This window comes from Meriones unguiculatus, chromosome 3 (genome assembly GCF_030254825.1).
Source record: "Meriones unguiculatus strain TT.TT164.6M chromosome 3, Bangor_MerUng_6.1, whole genome shotgun sequence".
NCBI lineage: Eukaryota > Metazoa > Chordata > Mammalia > Rodentia > Muridae > Meriones > Meriones unguiculatus.
The window spans coordinates 15,583,770-15,603,259 of record NC_083351.1 but is presented as its reverse complement, the minus strand read 5'-3'; the positions used below and the strand labels follow the sequence as shown (position 1 = coordinate 15,603,259).

The 19,490-nt window shown below is 50.9% G+C and overlaps 1 protein-coding gene across 1 annotated transcript; it reads left to right on the top strand.

The window, feature by feature from the left end:
- The first annotated feature begins 256 nt into the window (after nt 1-256).
- On the top strand, nt 257-19,345 carry Htr1d (5-hydroxytryptamine receptor 1D). Its single transcript, XM_021631485.2, has 2 exons — nt 257-399; nt 16,722-19,345. Exon 2 carries the CDS (start codon nt 17,391-17,393, stop codon nt 18,513-18,515), a length of 1,125 nt encoding a protein of 374 aa, XP_021487160.1. The 5' UTR covers nt 257-399; nt 16,722-17,390; the 3' UTR covers nt 18,516-19,345.
- The last annotated feature ends 145 nt before the right edge of the window (nt 19,346-19,490 follow it).

The following is a 19,490-nucleotide window of genomic DNA, read 5'->3' as shown; positions in this document are numbered from 1 at the left end:
ATCAATAAATATTTGCTAACTTAAAGGTAGGGGGCGGGAGACCCAGTTTGTGAGGTTTAGATGGAGTCTGCTTTCCCCGGACAGTCCGTTCCCTCCTACAGGTGGGCCTCCTCCGCTCGCGTCCCGGGAGTCCTCCCACCGTAGGGCTGGGGTAGGGGCTCCGGGCGGGCCTCCCCTGCGGTGGGCGGGAGGCCGAGTGGGGAGCGAGCCCAGCGGGGGAGGAGCCCGGGAGCCGAGCGCGGAGCGGCGGCGGGCGCGGGCAGGAGCGCGGAGCCGGAGCTGCAGGCGCGGAGGGCGGCGGCGCCCGGAGCTCAGCGGGGTCGGGGAGGAGGCCCGGCTGCAGCCCGCGGAGATGCGGGTCGTCCGCAGCGTCGGCCGGTACCTGCCGGCGGGGAGCCGGTAAGCGCGGCAGCCCAGGGGAGCCGGGCATCACCTCACCCGGGGCTGAGCCCAGCCGGGCGGGTCCTGCTGGAGCAAGTCCGGGTCACCTGCCGTCCCGCCTCTGTGCGCCTCTCCGACGGGAGAGGAGCGCACGGTCAGAAGGTCCCAAAGGACCTTCGGGGCCCGAAGGAAGTCGCTGTGCAGAGCCCAGGACCGAGGGGGTGGGCCGGGGGAGTCCCCGAGGGGGGCCGCGGGACACTGGGAGCGCGTCCTCGGTGTCCGGCGCTCTGGGGAGCTCCTGCGGGGCGGTAGTTGATCCCCCCCACCCTCCCCCGCCAGGCCCGAGCTGAGATGCCCCCCAGGTGGCCCCAGTGATGGCTGAGGGAAGCGGGGAGCCCTCTACCGGCCAGGTCTCGGGGTGACGCCGGTTCGGGAGGGGACTGGAAGGAGCGTCCAGTTCGGAGCTGGGGTTGGAAAGGGCCCTGACTTGCTGGTGACCTTGGGCAGGTCACTGCTTCCCTCACAGCCTCAGTATGCGCATCTATCAAATGGAGAGGACGCTTCCCTTTCAGTGCGGATGGGTGGGAGTGAGTGAGATGCCTTTTTACATTCGGCGAATGTAAAAGTTCTCGGCGAATCCTAGCTGCTAGGGCAACGCTGGAACTGCAAAGCTCTGGGAGAGTCGCTTTATTGCAGGTGGGAGGAATGGGGACAAAATCCTGCCCAGAGTACTGTAGAATATGAGACTCAACCCCCCTGACTTGCTAGGTTTGGGGCACGCGCAGGGATTAAAACCCTGGTACTCTCAGGCTGGCTGCGCTGGCAAACTAGCCCTGACCACTGTGTGATCTCTGGAAAGCCATTGGCCTCTCTGAGCATCGGTTCCCTCCTCCTATAGGAAACGAGGAAGACAAAGCCCACATTTCAGGTTTGCTTTGCAAAGTCAACTGGAACCATTGCTAATACAACATCTGACCTCACGCCTCTGCTCTCTTCTCTGCAAGCTCTTTATGGCAGTGGTTCTTACCAACCGAACCACCCTTTCACAGGAGTCATCTCAGACCATCAGGAAACGATGGTATTTACGTTATGATTCATAGCAGTAGCAAAATTAGAGTTATGAAGTAGCAACGAAAGTAATTTTATATTTGGGGGTCACCGCAGTGTGAGGAACTATATTAAAGGGTCGCAGTGTTAGGAAGGTTGAAAACACTTTACCGTGCTTTCTAGTGGACCCCTGTGACACTGGCCGGAGTCTCAGCCCTTCCTGTACGAGACCTTTTATGACAGCAGCAAGATGGCCATTTGGGCAGCTGGGCTTTCATCAGCCTTTGATACTTACCAGTTGGTTGGCAGAAGGCGGGCTTTAGCTGAGAGACCAGGAAGCCACCGGAAGCTAGAATTCAGACCAGGGGGTGTAAGTGGTAGGGCCCCAGGGCCTCCATTCTTCCCCATCTGATGACAGGGCCAGGAATACAGAGATTCCCCCTTGGGTTTGTCAGCTGCCTGCTCTTGGAGAAGGGATCTGCTCTAAGCCCCTCCCTCCCGGGATGGCCAACAGTTCTTTCTGGCAAGGGTGATGTGAACACGGACAGGAATATAGATCCTCAGAGGCTGCCGCTCCAGACCTGACAGGGTACCCTCATTGCACAGATGGCTCCCATCAGGCACACAGAGCCCAAGGTCAGCGGCAGCATCCCGGAAGCCAAATCCACTTTAACATCCTCTCACCCTCCCTCCCCTGCAGTTAACACCGTTGGCCACACTTTCCCTCTGAAACAGGATTCTTCGGTTCCTTTGGCTTAACCCTATTTCTTCTCTTTGTTATTTTTATTATTTTTAAGGCTCATCTTCCCATGGCACTGGGTGCTCTGCTATCCCAGGGCCCTCCTCCCTGTTTATGATAGACCCTCTCGCTGGGCGATCTCACCTTTCCATCAGGCTGTCTATACCACCTCTATGCACGTGACTCATAGGTGGAGATCTCCAGCCTAGAGCACTCTTAGGTTGGCAATCTATCCATTTATTGTCAGCCAGCCACTAGTAGGGCCCTGGGGATACAGTGATGAGCTAGACAGAGCTATGTGTTATGTGGGTTTGCTGGGGGTGTGGGGCGGAGAGATGGCCAGTAAAACAGACAAGTGGAAAGCATCAGCTAGTGTTAAGTGCCGAAATTAACACAGGAGTGACTCAGAAGGATGAGAGTGGCTGTGTGCCGGCTAAAGTGGTGGGGCTGATAAAGGGGTGGCAGGTAGGAGGTGAGGACAAAGAGGTGATGGGGTCATGGCAGATAGTGAGGGATTTGGAGATCGTGGCAAGGTTTGGGATTTTAGCCTGGATTATCAGAGGCTGTTGGAGTATTATAAACAGAGTGGAGAACTAGGAAAGGTACCCAGACCTCTAATCCCAGCACTCAGGAGGCAGAGGTGGTTGGATCTCGAGTTTGAGGCCAACTTGAACTATACAGTGAGACTCTCAAAAAACAAACAAACAAATAAAAAGAAAAAGAGAAGGGAGACTGATACTTTTATTATTATTATTATTATTATTATTATCATTAGTGTTTAGGAGGGTGAAGTCTGGGGGACCAAACTTAAAGCCTACGCTTTCTGGGCCAGCACTCAGGCCAGCCCTGAGCCCCAGTGCTGCTGATTTCTCCTGCGAGTTTTTATGCCTTATCAAAAGACTTTTTCTAGATTGATTGCAAGTGGTCTAGTCTGGAGTGGGGAGGGAGTAGGTTTATCATCAGTGCGCTTCTAGCCATAGGAGGGAGGAAGCACAAATAAACTCGGAGTCAGAAGATTAAAGCTCTGGACGCTGGAGCTATGGCTCAGTTGTTAGAGCACTTGCTTAGCGAGCCTAAAAGCGCCCTTGGTTTGATCCCTATTGCTACATAAAACCAGGCACGATGGCACACATCTGTAATCCCAGCACTCAGGAGCTGGAGGCAGGAATTCCAGGTCATTCCTGCCTACATAGCTAGTTGAAAGGTAGTCTATGCTACATGTGACTGCAGAGAGTGGGTGGTATTTCATTCCAGAGAACCAGGGAAGGGCATCCTAGAGGAAGGGGCTTCTATAGAAGAGACAGCATGTAGCCAGACAGATAGAGCAGCCCAAAATAAGACAAGTGAATGTCCCAAATATGTGACAAGAGAAAATAGAACCTGCAAGGGTGTGAGAACCTGGGCTATTAAGACCAAGGCTCTCAAGAGTGCCGCTGACTGATGTGGGCCTCAGCCTCCTCCTTGTTTTGAGATAGCTAGTTAAATGCCAGGGGAAAGCAGCAGAAAAAAATTCTCAGTTTGGACGTTGGGCTTGGGCTCAGTGGCAGAGTGCTTGCCTAGTTTGCATGAAACCCTGGGTTCCATCCACATCCAGAAAGCATCAGGAGGTACTGACAAGATGGTTCAGTGGGTAGAGGTGGTTGCTGCCAAGCCTGTCAACCTGAGTTAGATCCCTGGGTACACCGTGGTGGAAGGAGAAAAGAGACACCGCAAGTTGTCCTCTGACAAAAACAGAAAACATTTTAATAAGAAGTTGATCTTTGCTAATTTTATAAAACTGTGTTTGTTTCTCAGTTTCTCTCTTAACCAGCTATCATGCAAATTAATTGATACTCCTTTATATTTGTTTAATAATAAGCTCTACAACACAATAACTGAGCAGTTTTTACTCTATTCTTAACTGGCTTCCTCCAAGCATATATCCCAGAGATACTTGCACTTTGTAGCTTTCCCCCTCCATCTCCTTCTCCTCATGTCTTTTGGACCTCTTCCATGACTGAACCCCCTATTTTCTCCTCTAATTCTTCCTCCCCTGGCTCACAGTAAGTCCAGCCCTATAGTCTTCCCTGCTCAATGATTGGCTATAAGCTGCTCTATTGGCATATCAGGAGACAATTGGGGAACAGTGTTTACACAACATGGAGACAGGAGATTCTCAGAATAAGGATTGCAACCAGATATGGCCAATCTGGGCTATATAGTGAGACCCTGTCTCAACACAACAACAACAAGGCCTACTATGTAGCTTAATGGTAGGGTGCCTGTCTAGCATGCACAAAGGCCCTGGGTTTGATCAGCAATATGGAGGCCAGCCGAGTCATAGTCTGGGTAACAGCACTTGCCTAAATTTTCAATTCCTGTAAGGGCCTTCATAAAGAAGATGAGGGAATGGATCTAAGAAGGGTAAAATTGTCCATTCTTGCACCCATTCTTTGAGGAAATTTTTAGTGATCACCTGTATCGGCTCTAAAATGTTTAGCTAGGAACAAAGCCGAGACTATGCTCAAGGGATGACCTTGCTTGTGGGGAGGAGAGAGACATAGAAGCGCTGAGAGTGAGGTCTTGTGTTAGGAACTGGATGGCCCAGAGGAGGGTGGGGGGGTCAGTGAAGGGGAGCTAGATCAGGTGGTCCTGAAGGCAGCACGGAGGAGGACACTGGGCTTCACCACATACGTGTCATCCCCTTCTAAGATTCTGGTCTGGCAGGGACACAGGAAGTCAGCAACTGGGGACAGCCGGGGAGGCCAAATGTAACCTTAGAAACTCGGTACGGAGAGCAGGGAGTGATCAGTTCTACCCTGGAGTCCAGGGAAGCTTCCTGGGGGGGAGAGAGATGGCTCAGTGGATAAGAGGGGCTTCTGTACAAGCATGAAGACCTGAGTTCAGGTTCCCAGCACCCATGTAAAAGAGCAGAGCATGGCCGTGCACACCTGTAACCCCAATGTTTGGAGGGAAGAGACTGACAGATCCCCGGAGCTCACAGGCCAACCAGGCCAACTTAAATGGTGACCTAGAAAGAGCCTGTCTCGAGGAAACGAGGCTGGGAGTGTTAGGTGAAGACAGCGCCTGTCCTCCTTTGGCTGGTACACACTCACATGACACACATAGGCCGCACACTCGTTACACATATACAATAAAGATTTCAGACAGCAAGAAAAGGGAAGGCATTCTGGGTAGTGGAAGTGACATATGCAAACACTCAGAGAAGCAAAAGAACCTTTGTCTTTACAAGTACAGGCCTCGGCCAAGAGGTGGGGCTTTGGTGGGTCCACATAAGGTAGAAGATGAGGGAGAGGAGCTGGCCAAGGTGGTCTTCGCATCGGTAAATGGCAGGAAGTGAAAAAGATTTGGGGTGACGACAGGCATGTGTTCTCCAAGCTGCTCTCCGGGTGGAGCCTCAGGGCGGCAGCAGGCTGTCTGTCGCTGCTGCTCTCCATGGCTCCTGGCATGTTTCCTGCCGTCCTCTCCGTCATCCCATGTGCAGAAAGTGTTCCTCGAGGGGTCACAGTCACTCTCCCAAGATCAGGGTCAGCTGTGGGCTGCTCGCAACCCTCACAAGTTATTGATTGGGTGGGAATGGGCCCGGCCAGGCTGAGCAACTCACGGAGCGGGGAGGCAAGCTGTGTGGCTGAGTCTACGGGCCACCTCACTCGAAAAGCTTGCGTCGACCCCCAATCGCTGCTGCCCTGTGCCTGCTGGCGGAGAAAGCAGACAGTGGCTACAGGGTTAGAGTCCTTTAAACACTCCTGTTCCCTGTTTGGTTTCCGGGAACTATATGCCTGTTCATAGTATCTTGTTTACCCACGTCAGAGAAGGTGATTTCTCCTCAACCCCCAAGGAGAAGAGTAGGCTCACTCTGGGCTCGAATGCTCACAGGTCCAAATGTGCTGCATCTGGGGGTGAGGAGAGGAGGCAGCTCTAGGCCAAAGGGTGCAGTCCAAAAGGCCTGTATGGCTGGCCTGTCTGTGTGCTGTCAGATTTGTCTTGCTGTAGATGGATGAGGCCTTGGGGGTTGGGGGGGAGCTTGAAAACACTAGACAGTGTATGTCGAGAGTGGAGGGTGGGGCAGGAGTCCCTTGAGGACCTGTGTGCTTCATCTCAGGTTCTCACCGTAGGTGAGGGTCTGGGGAGCTGGAGACTTGGCGTCCACCTGTAACTCACTGTGTGGCTTGGTGAAGTGCCTCAGCCTGTCTTCGGCACCAGCAGCACCTGGGACCTGGACTGGGTGAATCCTAAAAGCCCTTCCCACTCCGACACCGAGGTCTTTTGCAAACCCCAGGGCTGGTGTAACTGTGCTGTGTCCACCCCTGTCCCATTCCCACTCTCCCTCCCCCGTGCGCACTGCTCGGCGTGCTGTGCAGCCCCCGCCCCCGCCCCGATCCCAGTAACCTCACCAGCAGTGAGCCAGGGCAGCCCTCAGCCCCTTCCAGGCATAGCCAAGTGTGAGACACGCTGCAAAGCGCTGCAGGCACCGCTTCCCCTTTTCCTCTGGGCTGTGCCAAGTGCTGAACAAAAATGTTAACCATCTATGGTACAGACCTGGTAAGAGAAGGCTCTGCCAGGAGAGCGTGCTGGCATCCAGCAGGAATAAAGCTCCTTTTCCTGTCCTCTCTCCTCTCCTCCTCCCCCCTGCCCTCCCCTTCCCTTTCCTCCCCTTGTCTCCTCTCTTCTTTTGCTTAGATAAATGTCTTGATATGTAGCCCAGGCTGGCTTCAAACTGCCTCAGCCACAGGAAGGAACCGCCAGGCCTGGCTAAGATACCTTGAGTGTCTGCAGGCATACACCCAACAAATCTTTGTGGGAAGAGAAAGGAAAGTTGAACAGGCTATCTATGAGTGGTGCGGCATGGAGCCAGGCAAGCCCAAATCCTAGTCCTAACATTTCATCCTAGCTCTGTACCTTCAGAGCTACAGTTTCCTCCCCTGGGAGACAGTAGAAAGGATTGTGGTTGGACATAGTGTCTATAGGAGAAGCTTAACCCGGTGCCTGGCAAGCTCTTTTTAAAGCTAGCCACTCACTCGGGGCGGCCTCCCTGTCTGCCTTGTCCCCTGGCCAGAATGCAATTCTCAGAGTACCAAATCCCAAAGTGACCCCTAGGGGGTGATAGAACCCTGTTTGCAATGACTTCCCAGCCCTTGGCGTGGGGATAGGATGAGGGAAAGGCGTGCCACATGCATGCGTGCGTGCGTGTGTGCATGTGTGCGTGTGCGTGTGCGTGTGCGTGTGCGTGTGTGTGTGTGTGTGTGTGTGTGTGTGCGCGTGTGCGCGTGCGTGCGTGCATGCATGCATGTGTGTGTGTTTGTACAGGATCTCACTATGTTGCCTAGGCTAGCCTCAAACTCTGTATTTTCCTGCCTCAACCTCACAAGTGCTGGGATTCCAGGTGTGCGTCCGTGTTTTTTAACACTTATGTCACATCTGTATTTCAAGCTCTCAGTGACCATGATACTGGCTCTTCTAAGTTCCCCAACGGGGGCTCCTGCTCCAGCTGAGCCATTGCATAGCCTTGAGCTACTTTCTTTTCCTCCCTCAAGGACAGGGGCAGGATGAGGGAGTTTAAGATCCCCCCCCCCCAGGAATCCAGCTTGCTTCTGAGCAGCTCTTTGGCTTTTTTTTTTTACAGTGGCCTCTGGCCTGTTGAGGGCCTGTAACAACCCAGTACAAAACCAAGAAGAACAAAGCCTGAAGTATGCTTCCCTAACCGGTTCCAAGGCCCTGAAAACAGGTCTCTCCCGTATGTGACATTTTATCGATCTTCAGCCATCAGTGGTGACGATATCTCCATGTTACCCCAGCCGGGCCACCCTAGAGAAACGCTTGAGGAATTTTTAGAAATTACAGTGTCTGGGCTCTTCCCCCAGAGGGTGAAGCCCAGATAACTGCACGTTTTGGTTGTTTTGTGTTTTGTTTTTGTTTCAGCCTCCACCATCTCACTGCAGCCTCCTGGAATTCAAGCCCTAGACCTTTCAAAATCAAGGGCTCTACCATTGAACTGTATCTCCATCACTGTTTTTTCTTTTTTCGTTTGAAACAGTGTCTCAAGATGGGTGGGATGGCACAGGCCTATAATCCCAGAACTTGGGAAGGCGGAGGCAGGTGGATCTCTGTGAGTTCGAGGCCAGCCTGGTCTACAAAGTGAGTCCAGGACAGCCAAGGCTACACAGAGAAACCTTGTTTTGAAAAATGAAAACAAAAATTAAAAAAAAGAAAGAAAGAAAGAAAGAAAGAAAGAAAGAAAGAAAGAAAGAAAAGAGAAACAGTGTCTCATTCATTTGCCCTGGCTGGCCTTCAACTCGCTCTGTCATCCAGGCATACCTTGATTTTTATTTATTTATTTATTGTCTCCCTGCCTTGGCCTCCTGGGTAGCTGGGATTACAGGGCTTTGCTGCCAGGTCCAGCCGCTTATGTTTTACACAGGTTCCCTAGGTGCCTCTGATACTCCCCAGAGGAGTCTTTAATCCGCTCCAACACTCTCTTTATGAAGTTTGAGAAACTGGGGGACAAATAAGAAACTGACTTACAGTTACATAGAGTCAGTGGCAGAACCAAGCTTAGGCCTAGGACCCCTGCCTCTGCCGGGCCATGTCCTTCAAACCATGCCCCACCTGCTCACGGTCTGACGTGAACGTTTAAAGGTTCATCTTCATCCCGTGTCCCTGTGTGCGGATGTGCACATGAGTGCGGGTGCCCCAGGTCCAGAGGCATTGGATGCCCTGGAGCTGAGTTAGGGGCCACGAGCTGCCTAACAGGATGCTAGGAACAAAACCCGGATCCTCTCCAAAGAAGCAAAGGCTCCTAACCACTGAGCCATCTCTGTAGCCCCCTCAATGTCTCTCATCAGTGACGGGTGGAGTAAAAACTGGCTCCCTGTCTTCAAGGAATTCAGGTGGAGACAGGGATGGTAGCGGAACCTCCAGGGAGGGGCAGGCAGGCTGGGAAAGACATCTCAGGGATGCCACAGCCTAGTCCCAAGGGTGACTGGAAGCGACACAACCAGAGGGCAGAAGAGATGACACTTTCCGAGCTTAGGAGCACACAGCAGAGACAAAGGTTCAGGGCAGGAGATAGCCCTGCCACAGAAACAGGCAGAATGGACCTTGCTGGAGTAGGAAGAGAACAGCAACGCGTCATCTGGGTCAGAACGCGTCAGAGGTGGAAGGGGCTGTCCACTGCAGGGCTCCTAAACAGAGCAGCGGATGTGGCCCGGAAGCCCCGATGGGATTTTTAGGGGAGTGACATGGTCAGAGATTTAGCTGGAAGGAAGATTCTGGAGAGGCAGGTGATCTTGGTGAGTTCAAGGGCAACGTGGTCTAGATAGACAGTCCTAGGCCACCTTGGGCTACACAGTGAGACCTTGTCTCAAAAAAAAAAAAAAAGTGTTTTCTAAGTTACATGACCCCCTCCACTTCAGTCACCTTTTTGTGATGATGTAAGATGTCACCATGCCTAAGGGCCTAAGTGATGAGAAGGGGCCAGGTGAATGTCATAGGTACTAGTGTTAAGTTATAGCCCCATGGGGGACACCTGGACACAAGCGCTGTGCGAGCAGGAGTCGGCCTGGAGACAGCCCCCGGTGACTAATGGGCAGAGAGCGAGCACACACACACATGTGCAGCCTGCCTCCGCCAGGCGAGGGATGAGTCAGCCCGGGGCCAGTCTAAACAGGACTGTGCAAGATTTTATCGTGCTGCTCAGAACGGGGCACAACGCTCGACTCGGGAATTGTTTGTGTCTGGAACTTTCCACGCCACACTCTGGAGCAGAGTGGACCGGTAGTGAAAGCGTGGAAAGATAACTGTGGGCCACAGCGGTGACACCTGACGGAGCATTTGGGGGACACCCGGCCCTTTCCACCCCACACAGCCCATTCGTATCCAGCAGACAGCTGTGGGGTGCTGGGGCTGCCATTGCCTTCACTTTCTATGGGAAGACACTGAGCACAGGTGCTCAGGACGGATAAGCCTCAGGCCTGCCCGTGACTGACAGCTGGTGCCTCGGGTGCTCTTTGGGTCACTTGGCATCTGACCACTCACTATTCCTTTGGTTGTTTGGGGAGACATAAAGCAAATACTCCCCAAACCCAAGTGCATGTCCTGGTGAATTTTCACAGCTCTGGAGACAAAACCTGTGGTGCCCCCAGAGGCCCCCTCCCGTTTTAAGATTCACACTCTAGACTGAGCCAACGGTGCCTCTCACCTGCCGTTGCCAGTGCCTGACTGGCTGAGACAGGAGGATTGACACAGGTGAGTTTGAGGCCAGCCTTGGCTCCATAGCAAGGCAGCAAACATCTCAGAACAAGATGAAAGCCGCGCTGGATCCCGTCCTTGCTGAGGGGATGATTTTGCAGGCCGGAGAACTTTGTAAAAAAAGTCCCATTGCAGCTCGTGTCCAGCTGCTTCTTGACCTAACGTGAGTTTCCCCCTTGTGGTTGGGGGTGTCTGGAGCCTTCTCTGGCATACTGGGCGGTATGGATTTACTAGTCTCCTGCCGTCTGCTTAGGTAGATTCTGCCTTTGCGTTGCTGGGGACAGTCTTGGCGTACATCTTATATCTTTTGGTGGACTCTCATGCATGCTTTGTATTTTTCAGTGCTGGGATCCATACACGGGGCCTCCGGTACGCCAGGAGAGTGCTCTTCCTTCTGAGCTTCAGCCCCAACCCGCTGCTCACCTTGGTTGGGCAGATAGGCATGGAAGTGCTGGGCCAAGGATCTGCCCCCTGGGGCTGGAGATGTGGTTCAGTTGGTCGACTGCCTGCTTAGCATGTACAAAGGCCCTGGGGTGGCCCAAGATCACACAAGCAATGCACGTGGCTACGTAGCTACGTAGCTAATGTGAAGCCTGCCTAGCACACAAGACACTCTGTCTTTATTTATTTATTTGTTTGTTTGTTTATTTAAGACAGGGACTCACTATGTGGCTATGCCTGTCCTGGAACTCAATATGTAGACCACGCTGGCCTCAAACTCACAAAGATACACCTGTCTCTGCTTCCCTGAGTGTTGGAATTAAAAGCAAGCACCACTGCACCCAGCTAAAATACAATGTCTTGAGAGAGAGAGGGAGAGAGAGAGAAGAAAAGAATGTGTCTACCTTTCCCTTCTACATTTTCCAGATTTTTTTTTTTTGAGACAGGGTTTCTCTGTGTAGCCTTGGCTGTCTTGGAACTCACTCTGTAGACCAGGCTGACCTCAGAATCAGAGATCTGACTGCCTCTGCCTCCTGAGTGCTAGGACTAAAAGTCTGTACCAGACTATTTTCCAGATTTTCAGATTTTTTTTTATTTCGTTAATTGTGTGTGTGAGCACACCCTCGTGTGCATGCCCGGTCCCAAAGCAGAGTCCTCTGCAAGAGCAGTATGTGCCCTGAATTGCCGGGTCATCTCTCCAGCCCCATTTTCCAGATGTTATCATTTAAGAGATTGAAACTTATTTATCTGTACCTCAAGATACGGGTTAAAGTTTAAAATCGGCACTTAGGTGTTGATAGAGTGAGCACACACACATACAGCCGTGTGAGCGCACGCTGCTCACATAGGAAGGTTTTTCTGTTTATATTACATACATTACATTTGAACCTCACTCCATCTCTAGGAAACGCACATAACACCTTGATTTTCTGCTAGGGAAGGGCTCCACGTGTAGGAGGCCCCACACAGGATGGGGACTGGAGTCAGATAACAGCTGTGGAGGCCTTCTGCGAGGAAAAGAGGAAAGCACTCGGATCTGTGGAGAGCGATTTCACTGTCCAGGGCTCGCTCATCCGAACAGCAGTGCTCCTGCAGAGGAAGCAGACATGAAGCCCTCTGTGGGAGATTTATTTTACCGCAACAAATCTTTGATCAGAAACCCTGGATTTTTTTTTTCCCCACTAAAAGGCTGGACTGGCTTCTGCAGAGCCATTAGAGACACACATCCGCTTTGTTTCTGGCAGGTTTTATGACTCAGTTTAAAGACCTTTTAGAAAGAGGCCGGGACTGATCTTCCCAGAGCCCAGGGCAGGAAGCTTAGGTTAAGGGGGTGGGGGAAGGACCCCTGCTATGTGCCAGTTTTTCTGTCAAGGGTGTCCTGACTTTGCTGAAACCACAGGAGGATTCTGGGAGAAAAGCAGTGTTGCTCTAATTGACAGATGAGGAGGGGCCGGGAGGAAAAGGGTCTGTCTGGCTTCAGGTTCCACCACCGGAGACTGTTGGGTGGGAAGAACTGAAAAGTCTTGTGTGACTTTTCAGGGCGGGCTGGGCCCGTTTGAATTGACTCAGCCGGGAGAAGATTGAGCTGGCTCCGGTGAAGGTTCCTGGGAGGAGGTCACTCACGGACATTCAAGGATAGGGCTCCTTGCTTCTCTCCCCAGTCAGCGCACCTTCTCTCTCTCTCTCTCTCTCTCTCTCTCAACTTTAGCTTCCTTCAGCTGTTTGAATAAAAAGGGTTCAGGCACAGCCGTCGGTAGAGCGCTCACCTATCACACACAAAGCCCTGGGTTGATCTCCAGCACTGTGCAAACCAGGGCTTGCGGCACCCACCTGTAATCCCAGCACTTAGGAGGCAGAGGCAGGAGGATCAGAAGTTTAAGGTCATCCTTAGCTACATATCAAGTTCAAGACCAGATGAAACTACTCAAGATAAATAGAAAGAGAGAACAGAACCCGTACGTCCACCACCATATTTTGAAATAAGAAAATCTAGGGCTGTGGAGATGGTTCAGCTGATAAAGTGCTTCAGGGACCAAAGGCCACAGGCGCACAAAAGCCTGACATGGTAGTTCACGCTTGTGATCTCAACGCTGGGAGAGCAGAGACTCAGGGACCACTGGGGTTCTCTGGCTAGCTAACCTAGATGGTGTGGCACATTCCAGGCCAGTGAAAGAGAGAGAGAGAGAGAGAGGGAGGGGGAGGGAGTAGATAGTATCCGAGAAATGACCCTCCAGGTTGACCTCTAGCCTCTATTCATGGAGGCTAGATCTGTACAGGTAGTTCAGTGGTAGGCTACTTGTGTAGCATGCATGATGGTGACATGGGTCCAATTCCCAGCACACCGCAAGCTCACATGCGTGTGAGGCACGGACACGCACACACGCACCAAGAAATGAAATGAAAAGTAGAGCGCCATAGGCTTCTGTGGTAGGGAGGCGGGTCCTGCCATTGAGGGGCACTTCCTGAGCTTCTGTTTGTCTGCTGTTACATTTGAAACCACCGTCACTCACGTTCTCATCAGCGCGTGAACTCAGAGCGCGGTCTGTCTATGGAGCAGGCGTGCACAGGACTGGGGGCACGGGTCCTCAGGCAGCCGTGGCATCGTTCGTGTCCTGTGTTGTGGGGTGCTTCCAGCTTTGGCTTTATCCTCGCCTGGTGACACTTCCTGTCATCCCACCTGCTCCCAGGCTGATTTGATCAGGTTAAAAATTGTAGCCCGGCGGTGGTGACGCATGCCTTTGATCCCAGCACTCTGGAGGCGGAGGCAGGCAGATCTTTGTGCTTTCGAGGCCAGCCTGGTCTACAGAGTGAGTTTTAGGACAGCCGAAATGACTCACAGAGAAACCCAGCATTAAAAAAACAAAAACCAAACCAAAAACAAACACACAGAAATTGAGGCCTCACCTCCTGGGTAAGAACAGCATCTGCTGGTCAGCTTTGCTTGTGTTTCTATTATTATTATTATTATTTTTTGCTTGTTTTGTTTTTCCCAGACAGGGTTTCTCTGTGTAATCTTGGCTGTCCTGAAACTCACTCTGTAGACCAGGCTGGCCTCGAACTCAGAGATCCACTTGCGTCTGCCTCCTGAGTGCCCGGATTATAGGCGTGAGCCACCACGGCCCAGTGTGCTTCTATTTTGTCATTTGAGGTGTCACGGAGAGACAAGTTCTGTAGTCTGTGCCTCCAAAGGTGAACCAATTAGCGACAAGTCTCCTTACTTAATTCAGGATGGAAAAGAAAAAGCTGGAGGCTCTGAAATGATGTCACTTCCTTGAAAAGTTTCAGTACAAGCCTCTGACCAAGGCCATCTCCTTTGTCCCAGCCCCCCTTCCCAAGATGTCACTTAGGGCTTGCACTCCTATCAGCTTATCAGCCTTTCCAGCCCTGTAGGACTCCTGCCGTGAGGTGGCTGGAGTGTCTGGGGCCACCTGAGTGTGTGGGGCAGGCACACCAGCCTGTCTGCAGGCGAGAAACTTCGTAAGGATCCAATCTGACTTCACATCTTCTGTGTGAGCCATAGGAAGGGAGAGCAGCTGCAGACATGGAATGGAGCCGGGCAGGAGCGGGCGGAGGGTTGTTTTGTCACTTATTATCCCTAGGGCCAAACCTGTGCCTTGAGGCTGTTCTTCCCGAATTGCAAAATTTGAAGAAAGGTAGAGATCTAGAGAGCCCTGGATTCAGTACTTCTGCTTCCAGCAGGGTGACGTCACCTCTCTGAATACCCACTGGCCAGTTTGTAAGTTGGAGTATAGACTGCCCACTGGACAGGTTGGGTGACTCAGGCCCTGGGCTGGCTCAGTGCTATAAACATAGCAAGAAGAACATCATTAATAATAATAACGGGTGGGTGTGCCCTTAACCCAGCACCAGGCAGGCAGAGGCTGGCTGATCTCTGTGAGTTTGAGGCCAGCCTGCTTTTGAGTTTGACGTTTAGTGTTGTTTGGGAGACTGTTGTTTTTCTTTTGTTTCTTCCCCTTTTTCCCCTCCTTTCTTTCTTTCCTTCCTTCCTTCTTTCCTCTCTTTCTTGGAAATAGGGTCTCATATAAACTAGACTGACCTCAAACTTGCAATATAATGGAGGCTGGCCTTGAAGACCTAGTCTTCCTACCTCCACCTGCAAACCCCTGGGATCACAGGCATGTGCCACCATACCTGGCTGATTATTGCTTTTGTTGTTGTTTTTTGTTGGTTTGTTTGTTTGTTTGTTTTGAGTCAAGGGTCTCACTATATAGTCATGGCTGTCCTGGGACTTACTATGTTGACCAGGCACACGTGTCAGAACACACATAAAAACAGATGCAGTGGCCCCTACAGTGAGATGGGAGATGAAAATAGGCCTGGAAATGGAGGGATGGCTCAGTGGTTAAGAGCACTCACTGGCTGCTCTTCCAGAGGACCAGGGTTCAATTCCCAGTGCCCACACAGCAGCTCACAACTGTCTGTAACTACAGCTCCAGAGAATCTGACTCCCTCACACAGACATATGTTTAGGCAAAACATCAATACACATAAAATAAAAACAAGTAGATAACAATAATATTAATAATAAAGAGCCGGGTGAGGTGGCACATGCCTGTGATTCCAGCACTCGGGGAGGCAGAGGCAAATGTATCACTGTGAGTTCAAAGCCAGCCAGGTCTACAGAGTGAATCCAGGACAGCCAAAGCTACACAGAGAAGCCCTGTCTTGAAACAAACAAACAAACAAACAAACAAATAGATTTTAAAAACACCTTAAAAAAAACCAACTAAACCATTGGGGCCAAATATCCATTTTCCATTTATGAAATTGAATTCTTTTTCTGGAGGTGAATTTCTATCATGAAAAATGCTCAAAGGTTTAAAATTTGACAGTTTACTTCTTTACTTAATAAGAATTGTTGTTGTTGTTTTGTTTTGTTTTTCAGACAAGATCTTACTATGCAGCCCTGGTTGGCCTGGAACTTGCTGTTCCCAGGTTAGCCTTGAACTCACAGAAATCCACCTGTTTCTGCCTCCTGAGTGCTGGGATTAAATGCATGTGCCACTATCCATGGCTTGCTGTAGGCTTTGTTTTGTTTTAAGAATAGATGGCTCAGTGATTAAGATCACTGTTTGCTCTTCCAGAGGACACTGTTTCAATTCCCAGCCTCCACACGGCAGCTCACAACTGTCTGAAACTCCAGTTCCTGGGGATCCAGCAATCTCACACAGATATATATGCAGGCAAAACACCAGTGAACATAGATTAATAAAAACAAACTATTAAAAATCATTCAGGAATCAGGCATGATGGTGGGTTTTCCTGTAATCCCAGTATTTAGAAAGTGGAGGCAGAAGTATCAGGAGTTCAAAGTCCACCTAACTAACTAGAACCACACTTTAAAGAGTAAGGTTAGGGCCATTGTGGGCTAAGTGAGACCATGTCTTAAAGAAATACCACTACCCTCTTCCCCCCTCCCCCACAAGTCTAGGAAATTTGGAAAGTTCAGATGGATGGAAGTAAGTCACCCGTACCCCCAGACAATGTGCAGACAATATGGTGTTCTTTCTGGAAGCCTTTGTTTGGCCCGGTTTGGCTTTGTTTAGCTTTCACTGCTGCATAAATAGAGTGACGCTTTCTGATTCAGTAGACAGCACTGACTTCATGTGCTTGGAACAAAACTGCCATACTTCCATCAGCTAGGACTCCCTGTCCCCTCTGGGAATTGTGTGGGTGAGGCACATTACCACAGACACATTCTCCATCCCAAGAAAGCCAAGTTCACAGCACCAGGGACAGCATAAGGCAGTACCTTTTCCATCTTACCATTTCGGCTTCCAGAAGCCTCCTTCTAGGATCTAATTCTGCTAATTTTTTTTTTCTCTTTTTCTTTCTCAAACCTCAGAGCTTCTGAACACGTCTCCATCTCCGTGAGCCGGCGGTGACCCACTTGTTTTGCCTTCTCCTGGCTCATGCATTCTTTTGAGTCTTGGTAACGGGAATGTTTTGTCTAGTCAGATTCGAAGCCGTCAGCAGGGCAGAGTGGATGCTGAGGACTCATGACGTGCTGGGAGGACCCTGGGAAAATGGAGCTGCTGATGGCGCATCTCTGAATCAGCTAGTCCTACTTGTCTCCGGTTCTAAAAGCCCTCTGGAATTGATCTGATATCCAAAATCTTCTCTAAGCGAGATCAGGGAAATGTTGAAGTTTTTGTTAAATATGTTGACGTCTTATGTTTTGAATAAAGCTAGAATTCCGAAGGCAAAAACCCCGGAACCTCCTGCCCATGCTCCCGTGAGACCCTGTTAATTGTCTAAGAAATCTATCTGTGTCCACTGGGCTGGACTGTCTGCTGGGAAAGGTTCCAGAACCTCAGGATGCCTTGGGGTTCATCTGCTTCCAGAAGCAGCTAGCAGGGGTCTCGGTGTCCTTGAGGTCTATCTGCTGTGCTCTGCTCAGATCTATGGCCTCCACAACTGTGAAGTCAAAGAATGACCTTGAAGCTTGAGTGGGACAGCAGTGAAGGAGGGAGCTGTTCGTGTGGAAGTCTGGGGGAAGAGAGAAACGCTGAGCATGTCTCTGACAAACCAGTCCATAGAAGGCCTTTTCCCGGAGGCCTCCAACAGATCCCTGAATGCTACAGGGGCTTGGGACCCACAGGTCCTGCAGGCACTCAAAATCTCCCTCGTGGTGGTCCTGTCCATCATCACACTGGCCACTGTCCTCTCCAATGCCTTTGTACTCACCACAATCTTACTCACCAAGAAGCTCCACACCCCAGCCAATTATCTCATTGGCTCCTTGGCCACCACGGACCTCCTGGTGTCTATCTTGGTCATGCCCATCAGCATTGCCTATACCACCACCCGCACCTGGAACTTTGGCCAAATCATGTGTGATATCTGGGTGTCTTCTGACATCACATGCTGCACGGCCTCCATCTTGCACCTCTGTGTCATCGCTCTGGACAGATACTGGGCCATCACCGACGCCCTGGAGTACAGCAAGCGCAGGACAGCAGGCCACGCGGCAGCCATGATTGCGGCAGTCTGGGCCATCTCCATCTGCATCTCCATCCCACCGCTCTTCTGGCGTCAGGCCACAGCCCACGAGGAGATATCCGACTGCCTGGTCAACACCTCTCAGATCTCCTACACCATCTACTCCACCTGTGGGGCCTTCTACATCCCGTCCATCTTGCTCATCATCCTGTACGGCCGCATATACGTGGCCGCCCGGAGTCGGATCCTGAACCCACCCTCCCTCTACGGAAAACGCTTCACCACCGCACAGCTCATCACCGGCTCCGCGGGGTCTTCGCTCTGCTCGCTCAACCCCAGCCTCCACGAGAGCCACACGCACACCGCCGGCTCCCCCGTCTTCTTCAACCAAGTGAAAATCAAGCTCGCTGATAGCATCTTAGAACGCAAGAGGATCTCCGCAGCTCGAGAAAAGAAAGCCACTAAGACCTTGGGCATCATTCTCGGGGCCTTCATCATCTGCTGGCTGCCTTTCTTTGTGGTGTCCCTGGTCCTCCCCATCTGCAGGGCCTCCTGTTGGATCCACCCGGCTCTCTTTGACTTCTTCACGTGGCTGGGTTATTTAAACTCCCTCATCAACCCCATCATCTACACCGTGTTCAATGAGGACTTTAGACAAGCATTTCAAAAAGTTGTCCACTTCCGGAAAGCCTGCTAGTCAGATTCTGGGGGCGACTCTTGTTTATCTGTTGGGTCCTGTAACCCGACTGGGGTTGCCTTTTTTTTTTTTTTTTTTTTTTTTTAAATTACTGTTGTTTCTCTGAGACCTGGGCCGATTTGTGCCATCTTGGGTCTTAGATTAGTCAATAGATTTGTTTTGTGTTCAACTGCCAGCACCATCTAAACTTTACCTGAAGCTAGGCCATTGTGTGAAAGAGCACAGGACTGAAGACATCCCTTAACATAATATTCTCACGGTTTGCTGGATTGGAAGAAATATAAGCTACAGGACTGAGGTGAGAAACTAGCTTATTCTCTAGCAGGCTCAGAAGGAAGGTCTACCCGGGATTTTATAACTAGCTATGGAGAATGGGTGTAATAAATGTCTTGAATTAAAAGAAAATCTGGAGTTAGAGTGGAGGGGTTGCCAGCTCCTGCAGCTCCTTGATTAGAAAATAACATACAGAAATTGCTTTCATTGGGTCCCAGTTGTCCATAAGGAAAGTGACATGGAGAGAGGTTCAGAAGGTAGCAGCGGGTGAGAGGGATACTTGGGGCCAGATCAATGACCCTGCATCCTCCATTCTTCCCTCTATCTCTATGATACAATTTTCGGAAGTTAACACCCACCATTATGCCACCTCGAAGACCGACAAGTGTTGGACCCACTAAGAATGGGACACCCCATTCTACCTGTTCTGATCTTTTTCCAAATTATTATTATTATTATTATTATTTTACAACCCATTGTCATCAGAGTCCTTCAGATGTTGAGTCTTACCAAATAAAAGGCATGAGACATAGTGAGCAGTGACGTCTTTACAGGATTGTTTATTTACCTATTGTTTTGTTTATGTGTGTAAATGATGTGCGTGTAAGGGTGTGGGAAGCAGAGGACCCCCTCTGGGCTAAGTCCTTGCCTTACACCTTGCTTGAGGCAGGGTCTCCCTTGTCTCTGCTGTTGCCTTGCATA

Coding starts and splice junctions, on each gene's coding strand:
- Htr1d (XM_021631485.2), top strand. CDS start 17,391: ATGTCTCTGACAAACCAGTCCATAGAAGGCCTTTTCCCGGAGGCCTCC.